The sequence below is a fragment of the Chelon labrosus genome (genome assembly GCF_963514085.1).
Source record: "Chelon labrosus genome assembly, chromosome: 16".
Taxonomy (NCBI): Eukaryota; Metazoa; Chordata; class Actinopteri; order Mugiliformes; family Mugilidae; genus Chelon; species Chelon labrosus.
In genome coordinates, this window is record NC_140349.1 from 26,263,943 (window position 1) to 26,283,823 (window position 19,881).

The 19,881-nt window shown below is 40.2% G+C and overlaps 1 protein-coding gene across 1 annotated transcript; it reads left to right on the plus strand.

The window, feature by feature from the left end:
• Window positions 1-9,441: 9,441 nt before the first annotated feature.
• bzw2 (basic leucine zipper and W2 domains 2) lies at window positions 9,442-19,556 on the plus strand (the record flags this gene model as incomplete). The annotated part of the gene is made up of 11 exons (XM_084563316.1): window positions 9,442-9,684; window positions 10,814-10,990; window positions 13,536-13,639; window positions 14,072-14,137; window positions 14,476-14,611; window positions 14,946-15,055; window positions 16,472-16,642; window positions 16,744-16,890; window positions 17,979-18,117; window positions 19,153-19,275; window positions 19,528-19,556. The coding sequence occupies exons 1-11, from the start codon at window positions 9,621-9,623 to the stop codon at window positions 19,554-19,556; spliced, it is 1,266 nt and encodes a 421-aa protein (XP_084419442.1). The 5' UTR covers window positions 9,442-9,620.
• Between the last annotated feature and the right edge of the window lie 325 nt (window positions 19,557-19,881).

Here is a 19,881-nt window from a genome sequence, read left to right on the forward strand (position 1 = left end):
TAGTAGAATTCACAGTTGTATATTGGAAGTAATGAAGACTTTAAAGGAATTTAATCACAGGTGTTAATTCTATTATTCACAAAAATGGATGTAATCACTGACATGTTTGATTCATGAATGATGAATGAATAATTTCCAGTGAGAAACATGCTGGTTTCAGTCCAGAGGACGGACATATAACACAAATCACATTAGGATATATCAGCAAAACTTGTGGAGGAACAAGAAGCCTCTTTCTTGTCTTGCCTGTCATGCAGAGAAAGGAAGTGAAGAGTGGTTGACTACTATTTTCGAAAATATTATCATAAGAGTATGAATTCTTAAAATATGTTAAAAAAAAACAAAATAAAAATTAAAAAAGTGTTTCTCTGGTCTCAGCATTGACATTTGACAACAAAATTCATCATTCAGTGCATCCTTAAGTATTTGTAAACATTCATGCCTCAATTTTTTATTTTTTTTTTAAATCCTTCTGGCTTCTGGCTGTGGCTCAGTAGGTAGAGTGGGTTCTCCATGAACCAGAGGGTTAGCAGTTCAATCCCCGGAATGTGCCGCATGTCGAAGTGTCCTTGAGCAAGACACTGAACCCCCAGTTGCTCCCAGTGCGTGGCACTGGTGTGTGAATGTGTGTGTGCTTGTGTGAGCAAATGGGTAGATGTGTCTATGACTGTAAAGCGCTTTGAGTACCAATAGGTAGAAAAGCGCTATATAAAAGCAAGACCATTTACCATTTACCATTCTCTCTAGTGCTACCTGGGCATTTACTTAGTTAAATTTAAGTCAAGATTGGTCTGTCTTTCTCTGATATTTCTCCAAAGCAATGGATGCAGATAGAATTCCATGCTTCCCATAAACAGTGTCCCTGTTATTGTTGACAGTCTACTTCCAGAGATCACAGTTTTAACTGGAACTACTTTCTTCTGACGTTTCTTCATTTGCTCTCAAAATGGAAAACATGGTGAAGCTATAATAAAAGGACATTTAATTGAAATCCATAGTTGTAGTTTCTTCTCCCAGCCAGGAGGTGGAAATGTGCACTTTTGAGAGTCCCGTAAACTAAGAGTCATAAGAGAAATAGGTAGAATGAGGTAGCGTTCTACGTCTGCCAGGAGGTGGCAGTATATACACATCTAACAACTTGATCCTGCTCTGGTTGAGAGCCAGTCAATTTACATAGTAAACATAGTAGTGTTAAAGAGGGAAAACCCAAGGAAGAAACGGTTGTAACGAGAGCTATCTCCCACAACTGGTTCGGGTGAATGCTGTTCATGAGGTAGGCAATGCTTTGCTGGAAACCTGGTAAAAGGTGGACTATGGCTGCAAGTTGATTAACTTGAACAAGCCCCTGATGTGTAGGTCAAATCTGCCAGAGTGTAAAGTACAGTAAACGCTCCTTCTATGAAATGATACAACATTAGTACAAAGGAGTTTACATTTAATGTCACAACTTTGCTTCTTATTAATTACTGACCTAGAATAGTGCAGCTTCTACATATAAGAACTCTTCTTTTAAATGTTATGTACTGCAGATGTGTTTTGTTATTGGTGGCAACTGGAGCATGTGATGGTTTTCCTGCCTAAACCCTAACCTAACCACATTTGAAGCAGTAAACCCTGGTGTCTGACGTCAACAACCTATGTTTTGTGTTCTCATTCATCCACCCTGACCACCTCCCTTCACATCTTAATCAGTTTAAACATAATTTGCCACTGAACCTATCCAGACACCAAGGAGGCAGAGGGCATGACAATATCCCTTTCCATCCAAGAGACTCAGAGCTGAACGTAGTCATTAAAGTGTCATTAAAGTGGGATGATACAAACCATTAAAGTTTGGGGCGGCTGTGGATCAGTAGGTAGAGCGGGTTGTCCACGAACCAGAGGGTTAGCAGTTCAATCCTCGGAATATACCACATACAGAAGTGTCCTTGAGCAAGACACTGAACCCCCCAGTGTGTGAATGTGTGTGTGCTTGTGTGAGCAAAAGATGTGTCTGTGAATGTAAAGTGCTTTGAGCACCAATAGGTAGAAAAGCGCTATATAAAAGCAAGGCCATTTACCATTTAAAGTGGTTTGTGACATCCCATCATATCCTGGGTCCTTATAGCTTTGTGCCTCTTCCATGACATGACAGATGAAAATCAATCATAGAGGTCAATGATCTTGTTAGAGGCAGCTTCCACTTGAGGAATCAAACACAAACTGTGGCATGATCACACAGCTTTGTATGGCTGACTCCCTGATTCACTTCCCAGAACTTACTAATGGAAAGGCTATTTTAAGCAAGGGGCAGACCCTACTCCTCCAATAACACACACACTTTCTGAGATCTGAGAGAGTGTATGGCTGAAGTGTGCGTTACTACAGTATGACCCTATAGACTTGAAAGCTTTCATGACAGAAATGCTTCACCAAAATCCTGCCATCCCCTGTATCCTACATGTTAGAACACTACTTGATGACTACTCAGATGTTTTGGGAGCATGTGAGCAATACTGGCACGGGGAATTATGACAAAGCTGACATATCATTTAATTTCGTTTAGCTCGTTCCTCCTGCTGTTCTCTTCCTTTCTTTCTGTCTCTACATGGCTGACCTTAGGCAGATGCTCCATATGAGCTGGGTTCTGCTCAAGGTTTCTTGCTGTTAAAAGGGAGTTTTTCCTTGCCTTCATGCTTGCTCTCGGGGTTCAGGCCGTGTTTCAGACCAGATTTTGTAAAGCATCGCGAGACAGTTTGTATTGTTATTGACGCTATATAAATAAAATTGAACGGAATTGAATTAATATGTTCTCTTTCCCCACAATGTGTGGTTATGTGGCCATACAATACCACTTCAAGTCAACACTGTTCAAGTGTTTCCGCTCAGAAGAACCTAAGTGCACTGCATAGCATAACTCCATAGTGGCACCCCTTTCCAAGTTTTGATCAAAAACCCCATGCAGATCCTGGAGGTGTGTTTTTCTGATAGTAGTGTCACCAGCACAAAAACAATGGTTTCTGAAACCTCAAAGTCATCAGTCAAGCTTTCCACTGCCTTCTATAGTAGTTAGTTGTGGCCACCTAATGTGATTTAATTTGTCATGTTATGTACTGCTTATTTTGTGTAAGACTGTGAATCTGAGAGTCCTGTTTATGTGTGGGTGTGTGAAATCTTGTTTTGGGTTGCTGTTCAAATTTATGTGATGAGGGGGCAATGCCTCAGTTAGGAGAGGTTTGGTGTTATTTGTGAGATGAGCTCTAGTCCTCAGACTGGCAAAAGCAAGAAAAGGAGAAATACCACTTGCTCTCCTACCTTTATTTCACTGAAATCGCTACTCTCAGATCAGACTGTTACAGATGAGACCATTCTGAAGCAGAGGGTAACTAGTGAGGAAAGAGAGCGACAGCATAGGCTGGGGTCAACACATAGGTCCAAACACATAGGTGCACAAAGTGCACAAATAGAGGGGCAAAGTGTGAAACCGCAAAATGTTGAAAACCTCGAAGCCAAACCTAAAACACATACGGTACAGCAACTTGCAGAGAAAATAGATATGCTTATTAAATTAGAAGACTCACTAGTTGAGAAAGTACATAAAGAATGTGCATGTCACAGTTTGCCCATCAAACCTCAAGTCACCAGATGAGAAAAAATCTATAGATTCCCAAAGTGTGTGCATGAGATTGTCAGCACTGCTTTTCTTTTGGCCACAGAGCAGCAGGTTGCCTAAAACACCCTAGGAGTCAGGGAAACCTGATCCGGTTGCTGCAGGGGGACAATCAGTAACTGGAACGTTTTCCAAGTCCTAAAAAGCAGGTACTATCGGAGCTGACGTAAGAGAAAAACACAGGTGCCTGTTGCCAGACTAACAGGCAGGAGAGCTTTAACAAAGCAGATCCTCTATGGCCTTGCAGTCAATGCACTAGTAAATATGGGGGCTCAAGTCAGCATAATAGACAGGTCCTGGAACGACAAATACTTACCTAATCTTGACATTCATGGATTATCATAACTGAGAACTTACCAGAAAATGAAGATCCAGACTTATCCATCAACATACCGTTCTTGGTGAGTCCTATGCACCTGGAGATGCCACTGATCGAATTCATTGCAGTCGAGGTGGTGACTGAAGGAATATCAAAGTGACTAACAGCTATTTTAGCTTGACTGTTAGGAGGAGCCATGCCCATCCCTAGTGACAAAGCTATAACAGCTCAGGGATGCTTAAGGATATGCCACAAAGACAAAGTCATCCCAGCATGTAGTGTAGCCTGGGTGCAGTGTAGGGTACCACCTCAACTCCACCATTCAGACTCATTAGTGTTGTCTGAATCTGAAGAAAGTTGTGTACAGCTGCAGCAGCTGGATGTAGAAGAGGGCTTGTTGGAAATTCAGACAGGGAGAATGCCTTATGTATTGGTGCCCTTAGGTGACTGCACAAAGCATGACATTAAAAATTCCCAATTGACAGCATCCAGCTGATTAAAAAGATAACTGAAACTGACTCTGCCATATACAAAGGATTAACGTTCAGAGTGTCACTGCTATCCCAGCCAGGGGCGCCGCTAGGGATTTTGGGCCCCATGAAAATAATCTTTACAGGGCCCCCCAACACAGCGGCGAAATTTTTTGATGCTATTTTACATACAATTATGCATTTTAATGGTATTTTTGACTATTACCATATTTGTGAAAGAAGAACAACATGACAGTTGACATGTACAGTAGGGGAAGAACTGAGCACTCTGAATACAATGGAATTCATTTTGATTCATTTATTTGCTGCAACACTGATTCTTAAATTGGAAATAAACTCTTCCATGAAAAAATAGCAATTATAATCAGTGGAGCGAAATAAATCTCAGCAAAAAGAAAAACACCATCAAAATACAAAATGGCCATATATGATTTCTCATAATTTAAGTAGAACTTAATATATGAAAGAATGGCAAATATATAACGTTGCCGACTGAGTCAAGCTTCCTTTTGCAACCTTTCAATCACTGGTCCTTGCTCAACCTTTTTCACCAAAAGCCCAATGCCGAGCCTTCTCACGTGCAAAATCACTTATCAGCAGTGTTGGGAACGTTACTTTAAAAAAGTAATTAGTTATAGTTACTCACTACTTGTTCCAAAAAGTAACTGAGTTAGTAACTGAATTACTCTATAATAAAAGTAACTCATTACCAGGGAAAGTAACTATTTGCGTTACTGTTAAACAAAAAAAAAAAGTTGCTATAGGCTATGTCAAAGAATTTGGATTTTTTTGAGCAGTTTTCACAAGTCAGTTGAAATGAGTAGAACAGACAGGTGTTTGTACATAACTTTCGATATTTATATATAGGCTATATTTTATATTTATATTTATACATATAATATTTATATTTCGATAGGGTTTAGACAGCGAGCTATCGTCTGTGGTGGAGGTATCGGTGTTTTTGGCCACTAGCTTTGTAAATGCGTGTGTCATCGTGAGATGCTTCATTAAATTATAGTTGCTTACAACGGATGTCAAGTCTTCGCTCCTGGACATAATGTACACATTACATGCACGTTCCTCCCTTTGACCACAATGAATTTTTTTATTTATTGAAGTAGTGCTTATATCTCCACCTTGAAAATGCCAACTTTTCATCGGATTGCTCCTGACTCGCCATCTCTGCTGCTTCATCGAATCTCTGTTGAGCTGTTGTGTGTGTGTGTGGCGCGTGTGCTGTCATGTGTGTAAAACCACTGGCTCTGATTGGCTACCATGAAACATGACTCTGCCTTAGCCAATCATAATCGCTTACCTCGTTATTAACCCACCTCCTCACTAGCGGTGAGCCAGGGGTGCGCTCGGATTACACAGTTTATTCAATCAATGCATAGTAACGCACCGCATTTAACCTCCAGTAACGTTAACGGCGTTGTAACGACGGGGAAGGTAATTAGTTAGATTACCCCGTTACTGAAAAAATAACGTCGTTACCTAACGCCGTTCTTTTAAACGGCGTTATTCCAAACACTGCTTATCAGGTCTTTGAAGTCCAGCTTTCTAGCCAACTGACTCTCAATTGACAGCATGGCAAGACTGCAAAGTCTTTCCTGAGACATTGTGGACCTCAAACTTACTGAACGCTCTCTCACCACCAGCAACAGTAACTGGTAGGCTGTGGCGCTGTGTGACAAACCGCCGGTGCGCTACCTGCAGCTGATCCAGTCGGACTGAACCATTTTACATAAATAGAGGGGGGGGAAGGGGGAGCCCTGCAGGCGTTGATGTTTCCAAAACAAATAAAGTTATTGTTACCAGGACATTGAAAATAAAACATTTGTGATTATATGTTAGTTAATAACTTAGTGTCATTATTTTTTCTGTATTATAATTTCATCATCATTAGGGGCCTCTCTGGGCCCCCCTCAATCATGGGCCCCTAGAATCCGTCTCCTTTACCCCCCCTTTTCGGCCCCCAGATCCCAGCTACTGCTTTTTTCATTGTGGCAGTCACCAGTGGATGCAAGTCATCTTGAGAAGGAGCAGCAAAAGATTGTGAATAAAATGCTGTATGAGGAGTCATCTGCTTTTCTGACATTAGTGTACAAAAGGTCTACTCCTCTGTGCCAAAACCACTAGTTTCAGTAGTAAAGGAGTACATATGTAATCTTTTAGCAAAGGGACGTATCGTAAAGTCAACATCTCCCTATGTAGCCCATGTTGTATATACTGATTATCGCTTACTGAACCAGAAAACCATCCCAACAGGCACCTTTTGCCTCGGATCTGTGATCTGACCGATACTTTGGGGGCCATTCATGGTTCAGTATCCTTGATAAGGGGAAGGCCTACTATCAAAGGTTTATGACATACGGCTCGCGACACCTCACTGCTTTTGTAACTGGCCAAGTGGGTACAAGGATACCTTTTGGCATTTCCAATGCACCCGTGACCTTCCAAAGGAGTATGAAAGAGATGCTGGACTCACTCAGAGATAATTGCTGCATTCCCAATTTAGTCAAATCAAGTAGCACCTCTTTCCCCAATATTCCACCTAACTCAGTCATTGACTCAATTTTGGACATTCCCACAAATCAGAAAGGCCTTATCTCAGAAACGATTTGAGAGTTGTGATTTGAATGATGAGATGGAATCTGACTGTCGTACTTGGGGGGGTTCCAGAGTCTGGGTCCAGCAGAAGCTGAGTGAAGAGTACGGGAGGTTGGGGGGGGGGGGGTACTCCTGGAGGAGGTTCTTGTAATTAATGCAGTACTGTACAGGGAGCCAGTGGAGTGAGATGAGAACAGAGTGGTGTGGTCAGATTTGGCGTGATTGATGATCTGGGCGGCAGAGTTCTGGATGATTTGTAGTCTGTTGATGTAGTTTGGTGGGGAAGCCATGGTGATGGAGGACTTACCAGCTGGCAGCTTACCACACAGACCTGAACCTGAAGAAGAGAAAAGACAAACTAAACCAATCAATAAACCAGTTACATGGCCCACACAGGGGAAGAACCCAAGGTGATACAAATGACTCTGACTCTGATGGGACTACATGTAGATATTGATTGACAGATACTGCAAAAGAGAGGGAACTTTTAGAGGGGAACATACCTACCTTTGTCCAAACCAATCCAGTCCCTGAAAGAATGAAAGTATGTCTGTCTTGATGGCAAGACAGACATGGTGACGTGCTAGTCAGTGAAAAATATAATATGCATACACCACTCCGTTGTTGTTTTGAATATTTGGATTATGTGTTTGGTCTTCATAAAATATTTAGAATTGAGTTGGCAGGAGCCATTCTTGATTTGTGGGGAAGCGTGTGGTCACATAATGTGGTTTATGTGGTAAACTTATGTCACCATGTTGCAATGCCTCAATTAGGAGATGATTTAGTGCTATGTGAGCTCTTCTAGCCTTCAGACTAGTAGAAGCGAGAGAAGACGAAACACTTTATTTCACTGCTTTTCAGTTAAAAATAATCTTGCTACTGGCTCCATTCTGGGCCTGTAACAGATTCTCATAGGACGTGATTGGTCTGAGCGACTGGCAGAAGGCATCACTTGTTCTACAAGCACATAGCTTGAAATTTGACAAGCTGTTTGTCACTTGATCATGTGATCTTGTGAGAGTCCAGCTGCCTCATTAGGTAACTTTTCATCCTATCACAAGTCAAAATATCTCTTTTGAGTTAACAAGGTTTATAGAGTTTGCCAGGTCCATTGATTCTTGGAACTATGAAACCAGGTGTGCTGCAGCATACTCTTTCAATCAAATTAGGCTTCTAAGCAGGGCCAAGGTCCAGTCCCCAGAATGCCAGGATATATGGATATATTTTTTTCCAGTTCCTATGGAGCCAGGTTTTGATGGCTTCAACTCTCAGGATACTGTAGGTTAGTCCAGCCTGTTCCTCCTAATACAATATGTTCTTTGTGTGAGGGAGGCAGTGAGTGAGTGAGTGAGTGAGTGAGTGACAGACAACAGGCATTGGTGTGGTGGATTAGAAAGTGCAGTAATCCGTGACCCAGCCGGTAGCATTGAACCCTGTCTGAGCATAGCGAACATGACATTGTTGCTTTCCTAGCACACCTTTTTCAGATGTGTTTTTCAACGATCAGTGATATTTCAGTGATATAAACAACTCATGTGTATATGCATGCTTGATTGACATGGAAAGAAGGGACGAGGTAGACACACTATGAGTAATACGACACGTGTGCTGAGTATGAAGCAGGTTTACACTGCAGGGATGAGCCCACTATATATAGAGCAGAGCAAAAGGTTGGCAAACAGTCAGTCAGTGCAGTCCAACTCACTTGTAAGCAGCAAAGATCTCACTGGTAAGCATTTGGTTTTCAATTTGTCACTTGTATTATTTATATTTTATTCTTCAGTTGGGTTAAATGTTTGTGGTTAAAGTTAGTAACTGATAGAAGTGGAGCACCCGTTGCTATTTCAAGGGCTCTTGCTGCTTACTGAAATTGAGTTTTTATTGCTATATTTCTGTTGATCATTGTTTCTCACTGGCAGTGTTGGGAAGGCTTTTGATGTAATGTAACTTATAAAATTGGACTACTAGGCAATAAAGCTAAAAAAAAAAAAAAAAACTAATAACCATAGATTTAAACCAGGCATTCTAAGTCGAGTAACAGAATTCAGCACTGATTCATGCTGAACTTTTATTAAAAGTTATTCAATTTTGTCTTGAACACACGCAGTAAATAACATGGTGGAATGGAGGTACTTTATTTTATGGACTGATTGTGGTTACACTAAATTTAAATCACATTTTGAACATACTGCCAAACAGTCGGTTTCTAAAGAAATTTCACTTTACTTTAAACCTAATGGACCAGAATTTGAGCCCATATTACATAGCCCAATCAAACACTATTTTTGAGAAACATAAATGTAATTCAGTTTATAAAAGTGTTTAGAAATGCAATACAATTCAATTTAATGAAATATTAAGTGCATCAATATAGTGGTCGGAGTCATACTGCAAAACTTGTAGCAAGTGCAAACCTGCATGTAGCCTTTGATGTGTGGTCCCCCTCATGGCATACCAGCTCCAGTCAATTGCTTGCAAGTACAAGTTGCACAGGTTTCATATAAAATGCTAATGCAGTGTCTGTTTGCATTGCTGTTTTAGGTCTTGTATGAATACCGGTAAGCAGCAGAAGCCAGTTCTCACAGGCCAGCGGTTTAAGACCAGGAAAAGGGGTAAGTGGCAAAGAGAGCTTTTAGGTATCAGGGCATCACATGAGACTTAAGGCTGTATTGTCACACATTTGACACATTTGACACATTTGCAAATACTGAATAATATTGAAACTAAACCACAACATGAACATACTATGAATATTTAATTTACGAACATCTGTTCATAAGGTGCAATGAACAAAGAACAAGTCCACCTCCTTTCACACAAACAAGCATTCACACACACACACACATTCCTCATGAAATGTCACAGTCACATTGGCAGCGATAGCTGGGGAGAAACTGTTCCACACTTTAAATGGCATGTATGGACAGCTATCACTGAAGTTGGAAAAGATTCATTTTAAACTGATAAATAAACATAAACTGTATAAATTAAATATTGCCTGAATTTGGCAAAAATGTGATTGATTCAGTAAATAGCATATAAACATTCAACAGTGAAAGAGAGGAGGAAATGATAATGAAAAGAGAACATGTGAATTAATTAAGACATGGATAAAATGAAGTTTTGCATCTAGTAATCCTTTATTTTACAGATCATGGGTGAAGGTGAATGGAATGTTTCTGTTGCTCATAGTCTTGAAATTTTTCTCCAGACACAAGAAAAGTGTCTTCTTTTACGTTAGATGATCAAGAGAATAGGCTATCAACAGTTTTACAGTCCCCATGGAAATTCTGGGTGAAGCTACGATTGAAGAAATTCTGCTAAGACTAAAACTGAGTTCGTTATTGTACCTTCCAGGCAGTCTTAGGTTTTCAATCAACTGACTTTAGTTTCCTTTAGTAAATGGTAATGGTAATGGCCTTGCTTTTACATAGCGCTTTTCTACCTATTGGTACTCAAAGCGCTTTACAGTTAGAGACACATCTACCCATTCGCTCACACAAGCACACACCAGTGCCACGCACTGGGAGCAACTGGGGGTTCAGTGTCTTGCTCAAGGACACTTCGGCATGTGGCACATTCCGGGGATCGAACCGCTAACCCTCTGGTTCGTGGACAACCCGCTCTACCTACTGAGCCACAGCCGCCCCATTTACATTTAGTGACATTCCAATAATTGCTGTTTCAGATTTTCTGCACTAATCTCAATCTTTGCACTGACTTTGTGATCCTCTGTCTTAGATGAAAAGGAGAAGTTTGAGCCAACAGTTTTTCGAGACACAATTGTCGCTGGCCTCAATGAAGCAGGTGGCGACCTGGATGCTGTAGCCAAATTTCTTGATGTCACAGGGTCCAGACTGGACTATAGGCGCTATGCAGACACGCTGTTTGACATCCTCATCGCAGGAAGCATGCTTGGTGAGTGTCACTGACATACTAAACTGTGGGCTGAAGGGATCCTGTTTGGCTCTCACATGGGGCAAGAATGTAACAATACTATTTTCATTTACCTTCACATTTTAACTGAACTCTAATTGAAACTGGCTTTATTATTTAAGACATCCAATTTTGTGATAATATCATAATAGAAATCTCAACAGTTGTAATCAAATAATATAATTATCAATTCATTTTGTACTGACCATCAACTTTCCTACAACAACATAAAGATCATATTCAGGCAGTGTCCTGTACAAGGTCACTCCAGGACTCCAGACAAGGACAAAGAGATCACTGCTTTGTCAGATTAACACAGTAATTCCCACTAATCAAACAGATCTCATCACTAAGCACCAGACCTTACAGCTCTCTGGTTTGATAATAAAAGAATTCTTCTCTCAGCTCATCTGAATATTTGTGAAAAATGTTGACGTTTCCTTATAATTCAATTCAATTTTATTTATATAGCGTCAATAACAATACAAACTGTCTCAAGACGCATTACAACATCCGGTCTGAAACCCCCAGAGCAAGCCTGAAGGCTTGGTTGCAAGGAAAAACTCCCTTTTAACAGGAAGAAACCTTGAGCAGAACCCAGCTCACATGGAGGGACCCATCTGCATAAGGGTACAGAGAGGAGAAAGAGAGAAGAGAACAGCAAGATAAACATACATCTGTCATAGATACATACAGTACATGTGACTTAAGTGTGAGAGAGGGACACACAGCAGTTAACATGCTATATAGTAGTAGCAGCACAGAATTGCATGACTAGTAGAGGACATGCCCCGCAGTGTACAAAATAAATACAACTTGTTAACAATCCCATATATTTAAAAACAGTAATCACCTCCGGGTAAAGTTAGGTTTAATTTCCCCTGGGCGCCGGAAGTGATAAATGTCCAGTAGATCTTCCATCGTTATTACACAAGTACTTCCTGAAGATTGTACTGTACCTGATCCATTAGATGAGCAAAGGACATCTGAAAAACATGGCTGAAAACTGTGTTGCTGTAAAGATGGTGGGATGCAGAAGAAGTCTAAAGCAGATCATTGTAACCTTATGACCTTAATTAACCTTATGTTCTTACTCTGTCTGTATTATGTCTTCTTTCCTGTTTACATGTTTTAATGCTGTAAACTGTCTTTCCTTATGTACATACACACACACGCACACACCCACACACACACCTCCTGCCCCTTAATCTGTCACAGTAGTTTGTTCTCTGTGACTGCCTGGCAGCATTCAGGTTGGCTCACTCTCGGTTAAACCAATTACAATTAAAAACGTTAATGTTCAACTTACACTGGAGGTTCAAAGAGCTAATAATACCTGTTGTTAAGTTATCTAACCATTTAGCTTTATATACTGTATGATAAGTATATGACAGATTTGTGTAAGATGACCACAAAGGCAAAGCTTTTTATTTGTATTACACCCCTATGGTTATGATATTTTTGTAATGAATAACAAGATGAGATGATGAATATAGTTGGTCGAAATAATTTTCCTCTGCATAGTGGCTAGGCTCACCCTTATAAATAGGCTAAGGAGCTAAGACAGCATGTCAGACTGGAAGGAGAGGTCAACCGAACCAATAGGAGCTGTTATACATAATGTCTTGGGATTCCCCTAAGGGGAGGAGGCTTCCTTTCTTCCTGTTGGCATTGTGACATGGACAGGAAGTAGCAAAAGATGGAGATTGGATGGATTGAAGCTGCAACTATTGTCATCATTGATTAGGCAATTATTTTATTTTGTAATTATTTTGGTTGTTCAAAATAGTAACTAGTTGTGAATTAAATTTAAATTTTATAAATTTTCAGAGACCATGCTGATATATGAGTTTAAGTTTGACCACAAGTTTAAATGAGTAGTTCCCCTCACGGACTTACAGCCTAGAGTGTGTAACCAGATCCAAGGTGCAACAAGGAGCTAGTGAAGCGAACAGAAAAGTGGAGGAGTGTGAAAATCTGGGAATGCTGACCATTCTGGAGTTACTGAAAAAAGGCTCTAGCAAGGAAGGAGTTACTGTTCTCCTGGTAGGAGATTGTACAGGTTCCGTTTTTAGTGGTTTCTTTGCATTCGTTCCCAGCAAGTAGTGGTGTATGCTTCCATTGTACACCACTCTAGAAAAAAATGTAAATTCGAAAGAATTATTGCTCTCTTGGGGTGATGGAAAAGATGGAAAATAACATTTACAGATTTCTTGAGATGCCCAGTTACAAGTAGTTCAGCAAAATATATGGACAGAAATATCTGCACTGTACATGAACACACTGTCAGTTGGTTAGCAAATACAATCAACCAACCTACAAATAAGGCAAAGTAAAACAACATTAGACAAAAACTACAGCATGAAGCAAGCAATTGGATTTGCTTCAAGTGACCTAAACCCCAAAACAATATTTTTTTTTAAATTATCTTTGTGACCATCATGTGTCCTGTCAAACTTGGGACATATCATGCTCCCAATAACAGGTTTAAAAGCTCTAACTAATAAACTTGTGTTCCATTCCTTAGCTCCTGGTGGGACACGTATTGATGAGGGCGACAAGACCAAGGTGACAGCATACTGTGTGTTCACCACTGAGGAAAGCCATGCCGCTCTACGCCTGCATGCTCAGGTAGAATCTGAATCAGAATTCCTTTAAGAACATGACATATGCAAGGAATTGATTTTGGTGTTCATAACAGCAGTAAACAGTAAATGATTTCAGATCTTATCTCTTATCAGATGCTTCAGGTATTGGACTTTAACAGTACCAGATGCAGGGGTCCTAAATACATAAAGAATGTATAAAATGTCTGGTTCTGTATAAATGAACCTTACAGTTTGTGAAGGCATGTGGAAAATATGAGTCACAGAATGTGCAATGTTTACAGTATGAAGTACAAGAAAATCTCAAATAGTCAGTTAATGCAAGACATTATGTAAATGTTACAAAGGTACATTAGGGTTATCCTTTGTACTGACTGTGTCAAAAAGTGAACAGGGTTCTGTTAATATCATGTTTGTAGGTTGGCTAATTATGTCCCTGTCTGCTTTGTAACTGCAGGTTTTCAATAAGCTCATCAGACGATACAAATATTTAGAGAAGGCCTTTGAGGAGGAAATCAAAAAGGTGATGATGCATACGATGTGAGGATGCTTAATTCTTATTTATAGTAGTGTCCAGGAACATTGACTGGCCCTACTGTGGCTATACCAAATGAAGAGCAGCCCACATATATGGCTTTAAGAAGGGTACCACACACTTGTTCTAAGAAACACATTCATTCAGGAAATAAAGGTTGCAACATTAGTACTACTTCCTAACCCCTAGTTATTAACCCACATGTTGCATAAATCTGAGGCATGAGAAGGAACTTAATGGAACTTAAATTAATGCTTTTGTAAAAGACTGACATTTTCATTGCTGTGTGTCACAGCCCTCACAGTACGCCATCTTGTTTTGTGTAGCTGCTGCTCTTCCTGAAAGCCTTCAGTGAATCAGAGCAGACCAAAATGGCTATCCTGACAGGCATCCTGCTGGCTGGCAGCACACTGCCACCTTCCATCATCACCAGCCTCTTCACTGACAGTGTGGTTAAAGAAGGTGAGACGGTACAGTTTCTACTGGAAGAATTAATTTTCTGACAGCTGGTCTGAGCAGTGGAGCTGGGAGGACGTTTATCATCTGAGATCATCCAAAGTCACTTTATTGAAAGAGCCCCAGTCAGTGGGTGGATGGTGAGATAATGCGATTTTTCAACACTTCCAGCAGAGGTCCTTCATCTTAAAAAAAAGCTCATTGTGGAATCTCTGCAGGAAGTGTTAACTCCTATTAAAGCAAGAAATATATCATCACAGCTTTATGATGTGCATTATTTTTGAGCACAAAGGAAATATATACTTTATATTAAATGACATATGTACACTTCTTTGTCCAGGCATTTCTGCATTGTTTTCAGTGAAGATGTTCAAGGCATGGATCGCAGAGAAAGATGCTAATTCAGTTACCTCCTCTCTGAGGAAGGCCAACCTGGATAAAAGACTTTTGGTAAGAACAAACCACCAGGGTACACAACAAGAGCTTTACAAGAATGTGGTGTGGTGTGTCACACTTCTTTAGGAATAGCCTTAGAGAGTAACCACGGATGCAGTCCACCAAGATTGATATTTCTAAATAAGAACCAAGCTACTGATGTGCATTTAGGTGTAGGAGGGTACTCCTCACGTTTCCATGTTCATTTTCTGTATTTCTGTCGTACTAAAAAAGTCCATGTACTTGATTACTAAAACAAATGATTAAAACCGTCATCAGTCGGCTGGGGTCAAGAGTTGATGCTATCAAATGTTCTGCTTCTTCTAGTGAGGGCAAAAAATAATTTAAATGAGGGATGCTGTCGGTGACAGAGCAGCATTAGAATAAGACACAGCGGAAAATACAGTGATCTGCTTATATACATGTGCTAGGAAAATAGCTGTAAGGATTTAAATAATGTGTGTGTAAGTGTGGTGTAATCATACATGGATCATGTACATGTGCAAAAAAATATTGGACACAATAACGTGTGCCAACTGTGTACAATACATATGAAAATATGCAGTATGGGGTAAGGGCAGCTGAAAGACAACAGTACATGTGTAGGTAGCAGTAAAAATAAGAATAAGAATAAGAAAACCTTTATTTGTCCCACAATGGGGAAATTACAGTTTGCAACAGCATGCAGACATGACAGAGATAATCCCCTTGTTCATGTACTCTTCATGCACATTGTTTTCTTTCTGGCGGTCTTTATGACAGTCTTTACACATTTTACCATAGATACTGTACATATTCCTGTTTACTGAAAACAGGAATATGTACAGTCCATGCTGGACGATGAGTCCTGCCCCCCTCCATGCTGACCTGACAGGACTGAGGAGCAGCTTCAGTGACAGACTGCTTCACCCTCGATGTGTGAAGGAAAGATGCAGAGGGTCTTTCCTTCCTGCTGCTGTTGGGCTCCACGGCGAGCACTCCTAATATGTGGAATATTGTTTACACCTTATGGTGTAATAACACCAGTGTGTGCAATATGTCTATTATCTGTTTGTTTTAATGAGGCAGAGGTAGAAATCCATATTACTGCAAGAACCACTCAACTGACTGAAGTGAATTAGAAGTCAGCTGTCAAGAACTCGATGGTTTTCTTCATCTGCACTTGAAGAAACTTTCAAATGCTGTGAGGATTAGAAGACCAAGCAAAGTCAATAATACCTTAGGTTAGAACCAACATCGAAGCTTCCCATAGCGTCAGTGTGCTATAAGTGCCTCTTTAATTTATTTTTTTTTACTACATGAATGCAAACATTATTTTTATAGTTTTAGTGTCTTCACTAATAGTATATAGTTTTAGCTTTGTTTCTCAGAGCACATTTTATTCTTGTTCTTTATTGTAAAAGAGTTGTTTTCTGCCCTTGGTGACTTCAGGAGCTGTTTCCTGCCAACAAGCAAACTGTGGAACATTTCTCTAAGTACTTCAATGAAGCCGGGCTCAAGGAGCTGTCTGAATTCCTGCGTGTGCAACAGAGCCTGGGGACCCGCAAAGAGCTGCAGAAAGAGCTGCAGGAACGCTTGTCCCAGCAGTGTCCCATCAGAGAGGTACAGACAACTGAGATGTACACCAGCGCTGGACCAGAGAGTCACTACTGTCACTGTGATCAGATTTACGACCATGCTTTAGTGTCTGTGTGTGTGTTCAGATGGTGGTGTATGTGAAGGAGGAGATGAAGAGGAACCAGCTGCAGGAGCAGGCTGTGATTGGCTTGTTGTGGACTTGCCTGATGAACGCTGTGGAGTGGAACAAGAAGGAGGAACTGGTCACAGAGCAGGCACTTAAACACCTCAAAGTAGGTCACACACGTGATGGATCCCACCCTTTGAACTGTTAAACAAGTCTTCCCACTGCATTCATAAAGAAACTGTTGTAACAGAGGTTATTCTTGGTGACAGTTATATGACAGGACATAGGAATTGGTAATCTTTTGAATCTTCTTTTGAATATTTTGCGCTCCCGATCATTGTTATAAGTGATGCCACCTGCTGGTCACTTTTGTTTCTGGTTGGCAGACCTAAATTTTTGGTCCTTTTCAGTCTGGGTGTTGTTTTAAATTTCCCTTTCTTGAGACATCATGATACTGTTGTACTTTCACTTCTTTTCAGTGCCTTACTTTGAGGAATATACAAATGTTGTTATGCAAAACTCTTTTAATAGTACAACTTCTAAATGCAGCCTGGAGCGACTTCAGTCGTCTGTCTGTTTCACACAGGACGTGTTCAGTCACAGTACTACTGTGCAGGTCAACCAGCACACAATCACCGTAGAAATACTTTTGAATCAAAGCAGTGCACTTTAGGTCATATTTACATCACAGAAACAGCAGTGGAATTTTACATGGCCTGGGTAGCAGCTGTATTGTTTAAAACAGATATCTGTTCTGTGGGGTGTGCATAAAAGTATTGTAAGGGCTAGTACACTGCTATGAGGGTTACTACCTCCATACACAAGTGGAAACAAATAAATTCATAAAGAAGAATGCATAAAACACATATTTGACAACACAAACGGACAGAATATCATGGGGAAAATATCATGACTTCATTTCTACATTTATAATGATAAAATGATATAATTGTTGTTAGGCTGTATTGGTACATTTTTACGTTTTACATGTATACAAGTTTTTGTATTGATTGTATTTTTGTACCTGCAGTTTCAGTATTGGTAAATGGCTCCTCATTGCTCACTGTGATCACACATAGCCAGCTGAACCCTTCTGGGAAATAGAACTATAACTATACACATCATGTTGATGCATTTGTTTCATTCAGTGACACTACTTCCCAACAAAGGCTGTTGTTGAGTCCTTTTTGTATTAGCATTGGTGTAGGTGTTATTCTATTGACTGTGTGTGTGTGTGTGTGTTCTGTCTCTCAGCACTATGCTCCTCTCCTGGCTGTCTTCAGCACTCAGGGTCAGTCTGAACTGGTGTTGCTGCTCAAGATCCAGGAGTACTGCTACGACAACATCCACTTCATGAAGTCTTTCTCTAAGATAGTTGTGCTCTTCTACAAAGGTCATCATCATCTCACTCTTATTGTAGTCCTCTAACACCAATCCCTCATTTATCTTCTAATTGTTTATTTCCACATATAGTGCTACTTAACAGTATTTGCACAACTTAGAACTTCTGACATTTCTGCATAAAAATGACTCAAAATATTGCAGTCAAAGATAACCAAAATGAAACAGAAATATTATACTTTCTTTGCACATATGCATTTATTTATTTCAGAATATTCATCATTTGTACTGTACACCGATCAGCCACAACATTAAAACCCATGACAGGAGAATTAAATAACATTGACCATCTTGTGACAATTCAATGTTCTGCTGGGAAACGTTTGGACCTGGCATTCATGTGGATGTTACTTAGACATGTAGCACCCACCTAGACCAGAGCAGACACCCCCACCCCATAGCAATGACACTCCTTGATGGCAGCAGCCATCCCCAGCAGGATGCAGCCTGACACAGACACACACACAAAAACGCTTTAGGAACAAACTGTTTTTTGCAAAAGTAAGTCTGGCGTTATCTGGCGTAACCTCCCTTTGCGGCGATAACAGCAACTAAATGTTTCCAGTAACTTCTGATCAATTGTTCAGAGTGGCTGGAGTTTTATCCCATGCCTCAGTACAGAACTGCTTCAGTTCTCAGATGTTAGTGGGTTTCCTCACATTAACTGCTTGCTCCAGGACATTCCACAGTATTTCTATTGGATTAAGTTCAGGACTTAAACTTGGCCATCAGAAAGCTCATTTGTTCGTGCCATCATAACACAAACACTGTGGTGAAGATCAGACTGTGACAAATTCAGACTCTAATTTGAAATTAACTTATAATCCTAGAGGTGCACTTACTTATGCACCTCATAGAGATTTAGTATTGGCTCTTTTTCCTGAATAAACAAACACAAAAGCATAATATTTCTGTTTCATTTGTGTGACTGGCTTCTCTTTGCCTACTACTTTTGAACAGCATCTTTGGTATCAATGAGTAGACTTTTTATGCTGCTAGTACAAAATGTTTTTCTCTCTTCACTCAGCTGATGTCCTGAGTGAAGAAGCCATCTTAAAGTGGTACAAAGATGCTCATGCGGCCAAAGGGAAGAGTGTCTTCTTGGAACAGATGAAGAAGTTTGTTGAGTGGCTCCAGAACGCTGAAGAAGGCAATAACCATATATCTTATTATTAACCTAATGTATTCCCTCCAAACACAGTCAGTGGTATTTGTTGTTATTGCAAAGTGTAAATACTGAATTGATTTATTTAGACAAAAATTTGAAAAAATAATTTGTTGTACAGTATCTATTTTTCTAGTCAGAACAGATTTCCAGAACTGTAGGGTTTTTTGTACCAAACTCTCAGTATAACCAGTAGATGGAGCTGTCATTCACACTTTCCTTTCTTCCTGCCTACAGAGTCAGAGTCAGAGGGAGAGGAAACCTAGAGAGGAGCTGAAGCAATTCCTGCAGGTTGCTTCCTGTGGCCTGGATGACAGCACAGCAGCTAGTTAACGTATCGATTCCACCTGAGCTGATAACAACTGATAACCAACAAGTCTGAACTCTGGACCGGGTGTCAGTCTCGCACATATAGAGAGCCACGGTGTCGTCATCCACCTCAGCACAGACTCCACCTGTAACACTCACCAGGAACATTGACATAAATTACACCTTTTAGTGCATTTTGTTGCACATTTGGCAATGCTCTCATATTTTTATCAATAAACTGATTTTATATGTTAATGTGGGTGTACACTCCTTTCTATTCCA